We start from the raw sequence: 5,517 nt of genomic DNA, 5'->3' as shown, positions 1-5,517 counted from the left end.
TATTTTTAAAAAATTTTATTATATTAAAAGCTTTAAATTAAATAAAAATAAGACGCATAAATTTTTACTGACATATATGTTTTTACTTTAGTTAGATTAGTTATTATTATTTGAATAAATAAAATTTAAAAAATATAATAAAATGATCTATGTAATTTTTATAAAATTTAAAAATTTTGACTCAATAAAATTTTTTAGAGACGAATACATCTCATATAAAATATTTTAAGAATCTATTTTGGCTAATTTTTTTATACAAAAAATTATTGGTATTTTTATTAAAAATAAGTATAGGTGGGTGACTTTTGTAAATAGAGAGTCAACACCTAAAATATATATTGAATACGTGTCAATATTCTGGCCAATACATAAGAGGCGTATTTATATATCTACAATAATATAATATACTTCAAATATGAATATCGAAGTATATTAAAAATAATTTGTGATTTAGGTATATATATTTTATATTTTTGATTATAGAGATAGGATAAAGGGAAAAAAGGAAAGGAGCATTGGGGGCAGGAGTGATGAGCAGAGCACAGTAGTAGCATAGTGATAGTGTAGGCATACCAATTAGCATGCTTTACTTGCTGTGCTAAACAACCTAACCTTGTTGTTATCTTACTCCTTTTTATTTGAGACCCCCCCTCCCCTCCCCTCTTTGTCTCAGGTTGCGTGCCTTATGCTCTCTATTCCCCTTGCTGGAATCTCCATACCCTTTTTAAGTAAGAAACAGAATCAGCGTGCAAATATAACACTACTACTACTCTTGAGCTCTGTGTTTAACGTGGCTGCAATGGATGAAAGCTCAAGAAATGACATGAAACTTGAACTCAGGCTTGCTCCACCTGGTGCTGAAGAACAACAACACTGGGGTTTCATTAATGGCATCAGAACAACAACAAAGAGAGATGAATCTTCTGTGCTATCTCTTGGTTACTTCCCTCATGCAACCATAACCACAACTACTACTACTACTACTACTTCTTCTTCTTCACAAGCAGCAGCACTACCGTTGCACAATAACACACATCTCTGTTACCTCACCATAGATCTAGCTCTCAAGTATTCTCAACAGAAGCGGCTGTTATGCTTTGATTTGATTTGATTCAGAGATGTCTCTGCCTTCATTTGTTATGGTTATCTACTCTTCCTTCCACTTTCTGACCCTCTTTCTGAACAGAACTGCTCCAGGTCCAGTAGTGGGTTGGCCTCCAATCCGTTCATTCAGGAAGAACCTTGCAAATAGCAGCAGCTCTTCAAAGCCACCTCCTCCTCCTCCTGAGCACCATAGCAAGGTGGTGGTTGGTGGAAAAGGCATGTTTGTCAAGATCAACATGGATGGTGTTCCCATTGGTAGAAAAGTTGACCTCAATGCTTACGATAGCTATGAAAATCTCTCCAATGCTGTGGACCAACTCTTCAAAGGCCTTCTTGCTGGTAACTAACTAACTTAGTAACTTTTGTCACCTTTTTTTCAATCCCTGTAGTTGGATATATTTATGGCTAATTAGTTCAATATCTTATATGTCAACCTTAGCTTATAGAGTTATAGTCAATATTTTCACCAAACAAGTGACAAGTTGAATTTTTTAATTGCCCCTTTAGACCATTTTGTTCCCATTTGTTTTAATTATTTTGTCTTCATCAGCTCAAAGAGATTCCTCTGGTGGTGGAGTTAACAAGCTACAAGAGGAAGAGAAAGTGATAACAGGTTTATTAGATGGAAGTGGAGAGTATACTCTTGTTTATGAGGATAATGAAGGAGACAGGATGCTTGTTGGGGATGTGCCATGGCAGTAAGCATCTTTTTATCGTTTTATTTCTTTATTTTTATTATATATATTCCATGACCAATCACAAATTTGCATCTTATTCTCCTATTAAAATTCTGCAATAGCAACGAGTCTAGTTAGATTCTTAATGCTAAACCAGTAGTGCTTTATTTCAATTTTAATAAGATTAAGATCAGACATGAGAGTCAGACAACCTTTTTCTCAATTGTTGTGAATAATTCCGAGGCACTACATGCCATGGCATGTCTGTTGTTTTCACATGAATATATATACACACACTTGTACTTATGTCCCCTCCTAGAAACAATAAATTCCCACTTGGTGATGCTCAATTTATTTAATTATTGGAAAAAATCCTGATTGGTCTGCTAAATGGGTTTGCCAGCATGTTCGTATCAACAGTGAAGAGGCTGCGAGTCTTGAAGAGTTCTGAGCTTTCTGCCTTTACCCGTGAGATGGAATCTTAAATTATATTCTTATTCATAACATTTATTTATATATATATTTGAAATGTGATTAAAGAATTGTTGCTGTTGTTTTCAGTTGGTGGTAAGCAAGACAAAGATGCAACTTGACTACTGGGAAGTTGTTGAAGAATAATGAATGATCTAATTTGACGTTTTGGAATGAAAAGTAGTTGCTTAATTACATTACATCAACTGAGTAATGTTTATGAATGTGTCTATCTGTTGATTTCTATGAATATTTGAAATCGTTCTCTGGATTGTATAAATAGGGAAACAAAAACAAAACTAAACGGATGTGTATGTGTACTCATGATTTTGTGTTGAGTAACAATTAACTTCTTTTGCTTTCTTTGCTGCCTGCTTTTATTCATTTCTTAATCATTTTCATTAGCTCATGGGACACTTTTCTTCCTTCGTTAATCCACACTACCTATATTCGAGATCAATTTTGTATAACAAATAATTTCTTTTTGTGGACTCAAGGTTAAGTAGAAAATCTAAATGATAAAAAATATACTATATGAGTTTCTCCGATTATGGGGTCTTTTGAAATTTTGGTTTTTTTTGTTGGACTTATTGTGCAAATTAAATTATTTTTGGGACTTATTGTAATATGAGTTTAAGCAGGGGCTGATGTGCAAAAATAAAATTTTTAGGGGAAACTCTCTAAAATTTAAGTAAAGAATCTAGCTATAATTGATTAATAGCTCACCTTTGGGTTGAATTTTAACAAAGCTAAGGGTATAAGAAGAAAAAATTAAGGTATTAACTGAAATTAGATACTTGCTTTAATAGTATCATGGGTTTCACGTTTGCTTGGATCATATGTGTTTAGTTTTTTTCTCCGTGCATCGGTGTGATGTTGAACACACAGTCTTTTGTTTTTTTCTTTTGAAAGAAAAAACTCAAACACATAAAGTGGAGCAAACAACTTACAATAACCATAAATTAATTACACAATTTTTTATGTTATTTCCGGTCAAGCCATCAACATTATGGGTTAAGAACCACACCAATCCTTAAACAGAACATAATGATCTAGCAACACAATCAGTCACGTTTGTTGTCTTGTTCATAAATATGACATCATTTCTATGTGACCATATATTCCATATAATTGAGAAGAACCCAGTTAGCCAATACTTACACAACTTTTTTGTCAATTGCATTGTCCTCTAACTCTCAAAGTGGTCTTTTAAGGTACTTAGAATAGTCCATTCGCATCCAAACTCCTTGATCCATACGCACCAGACCTGCCAGGAGTACTCATAAGTAACAAAGAGGTGTTGCACAGTTTCAACCTCCTTCTTGCACAAGACGCACAGATTATCATTCCCTTCAATGATCCCGAACCTTCTTAGTCGCTCTTTTGTATTTACCCGACCTATTAGGATAAACCAGGTGAACAACTCTACTTTAGGCGGGACCAGTCCTTTCCAAATCTCATTTGCAAATCTATAGTTCAGAATCTCATCGTCCATAGTCTGTTCCTACAAAACATGAACAAAGGAGTTAGTAGAATAAATGCCTTGTCAAATTTTCACGCCGCTCTATCTTGCACATCTGCTATTAATCTAACAGATTGCAAGACATGAAGCATCTGATCCAATGTATCAACCTCCCACTAGCGGAGTTTTCTCCTCCATTGGAAGTTCCAGACCCACTCTAGCCTATTCCAAAAGCCACAGTCTTCAATCACTGATCCTTTTTGGTTTGAAATCAAGAAGAGTCTCGGATAGGAGTCTTTCAGCTTTCCCGCTTGGAGTCAAGAATCCTCCCAAAATCTAGTGGACCTACCATCCCCTACCTCCATAGCCAGTCCATCAATCATCTTCTGTCGAGCATGTTGGTCCTTTATTCGCAACTGGCATATGTCTCTCCACGGGTCTCCTCTCACTGGTAGAGCCTGAGTTGATAGCAGATGATCTGGCTTTAAGTTGTTGCAGGAGCACACAATTTTCTTCCATAACGAATAATCTTTTTTTGAGAAACACCACCACCATTTAAACAGTAAAGCAATATTGCGGATCACAATATCCCCTACCCCCAACCCCCTAGCTTCTTCGGTGCCTGGACCATCTCCCACTTAACAAGAGCCATGCCAGGTTGTCCATCTTCCTTCCCCCAAAAGAATCTCCTCTGCAAAGAGATTATTTGTTGTGCAACTGCATTTGGCATCTTATACAAGCTCAAGTAATAAATAGGTAGGCTGTTTATTACTGACTTTAAGAGTACCAGCTTTCCGGCCTTACTAAGGACCTTTGATTTCCACAAGCTAAGCTTTTCTTCCACATTATCTATAACCGGCTTTCAAGTTTTTGTTAATCGGGAATTTGCTCCGAAACTAATTCCAAGGTACCTTACCGGTAGAGCTGTATGCTGGCAACCGAGTAGAAGGCATACTCGACTTACCCACTCCTGACTGCAATTCACTGGGATCAAATTGGACTTGTCAAAATTTATACTTAACCCCGACATTATTTCAAAGCATCTCAAAAGTCTCTGATAATTTCTCACTGTGTCTTCTTCTGGCGGACAGAACAATATAGTGTTATCAACAAATTGTAGATGCCATAACTCTATATTATCGCTACCGACTAGCAGCGGAGAGATACGCCTGTTCCTTACCGCCTCTCCGATCATCTTATTAAGTACATCCACCACCAAGACAAACAAAAATGGCGATAATGGATCTCTTTGCCGTAGCCCCCTCTTCATCTTGAACGGTTTCGTTGGTGACCCATTAATCAGAATAGAAATAGATGTTGATGTTATACACTCTCTGATCCATGCCCTCCATCTACTCCCAAAACCCATCTTCTCTAAGACAGTATCAACAAAACACCATTTAACTCTATCATATTACTTTTGGAAGTCCAGTTTGATTATTGCTGACGCCTTCTTCTTTAATTTCAGCCAATGCACAGTTTTATATACAATTAATGCTCCATCATGTATCTTCCTGCCTTTCACAAAGGCACTCTGTGATTCTCCAACTAATCCTGGCATTACACTCCTCATTCTTCTTGTCAACAACTTTGCTATAACTTTATAGATGCATCCCACCATACTGATCGGTCTGAGGTCTTTTATCTCCTTAGCCCCAACAAATTTCGGCGCCAACGCTATCCACGTAACATTAGACTCTGCTGGTAGACTTTTCATCTCGAAAAAATTCAACACAGCAGCAGTGAACTCCGTTCAAATCTCATGCCAACACTTCTTTATGAAATTCATGTTGTACCCATAAC

General features: G+C 36.4%; 2 protein-coding genes across 2 annotated transcripts; one reads left to right on the top strand and one right to left on the bottom strand.

The window, feature by feature from the left end:
* Positions 1-1,041: 1,041 nt before the first annotated feature.
* On the top strand, positions 1,042-2,615 carry LOC107458997 (auxin-responsive protein IAA26). Its single transcript, XM_021127927.2, has 4 exons — positions 1,042-1,443; positions 1,655-1,802; positions 2,185-2,249; positions 2,343-2,615. Exons 1-4 carry the CDS (start codon positions 1,119-1,121, stop codon positions 2,372-2,374), a joined length of 570 nt encoding a protein of 189 aa, XP_020983586.1. The 5' UTR covers positions 1,042-1,118; the 3' UTR covers positions 2,375-2,615.
* A 644-nt stretch (positions 2,616-3,259) lies between these two features.
* LOC110273583 (uncharacterized) lies at positions 3,260-5,083 on the bottom strand. Its single transcript, XM_021126769.1, has 6 exons — positions 4,679-5,083; positions 4,502-4,573; positions 4,318-4,405; positions 4,074-4,243; positions 3,515-3,756; positions 3,260-3,284 (listed from the first exon to the last, which is right to left on the bottom strand). Exons 1-6 carry the CDS (start codon positions 5,081-5,083, stop codon positions 3,260-3,262), a joined length of 1,002 nt encoding a protein of 333 aa, XP_020982428.1.
* Positions 5,084-5,517: the final 434 nt, after the last annotated feature.

Source organism: Arachis duranensis, chromosome 7 (assembly GCF_000817695.3).
Source record: "Arachis duranensis cultivar V14167 chromosome 7, aradu.V14167.gnm2.J7QH, whole genome shotgun sequence".
Taxonomy (NCBI): domain Eukaryota; kingdom Viridiplantae; phylum Streptophyta; class Magnoliopsida; order Fabales; family Fabaceae; genus Arachis; species Arachis duranensis.
The sequence above is the reverse complement of the archived record's forward strand: the minus strand, read 5'-3'. Positions and strand labels throughout refer to the sequence as shown.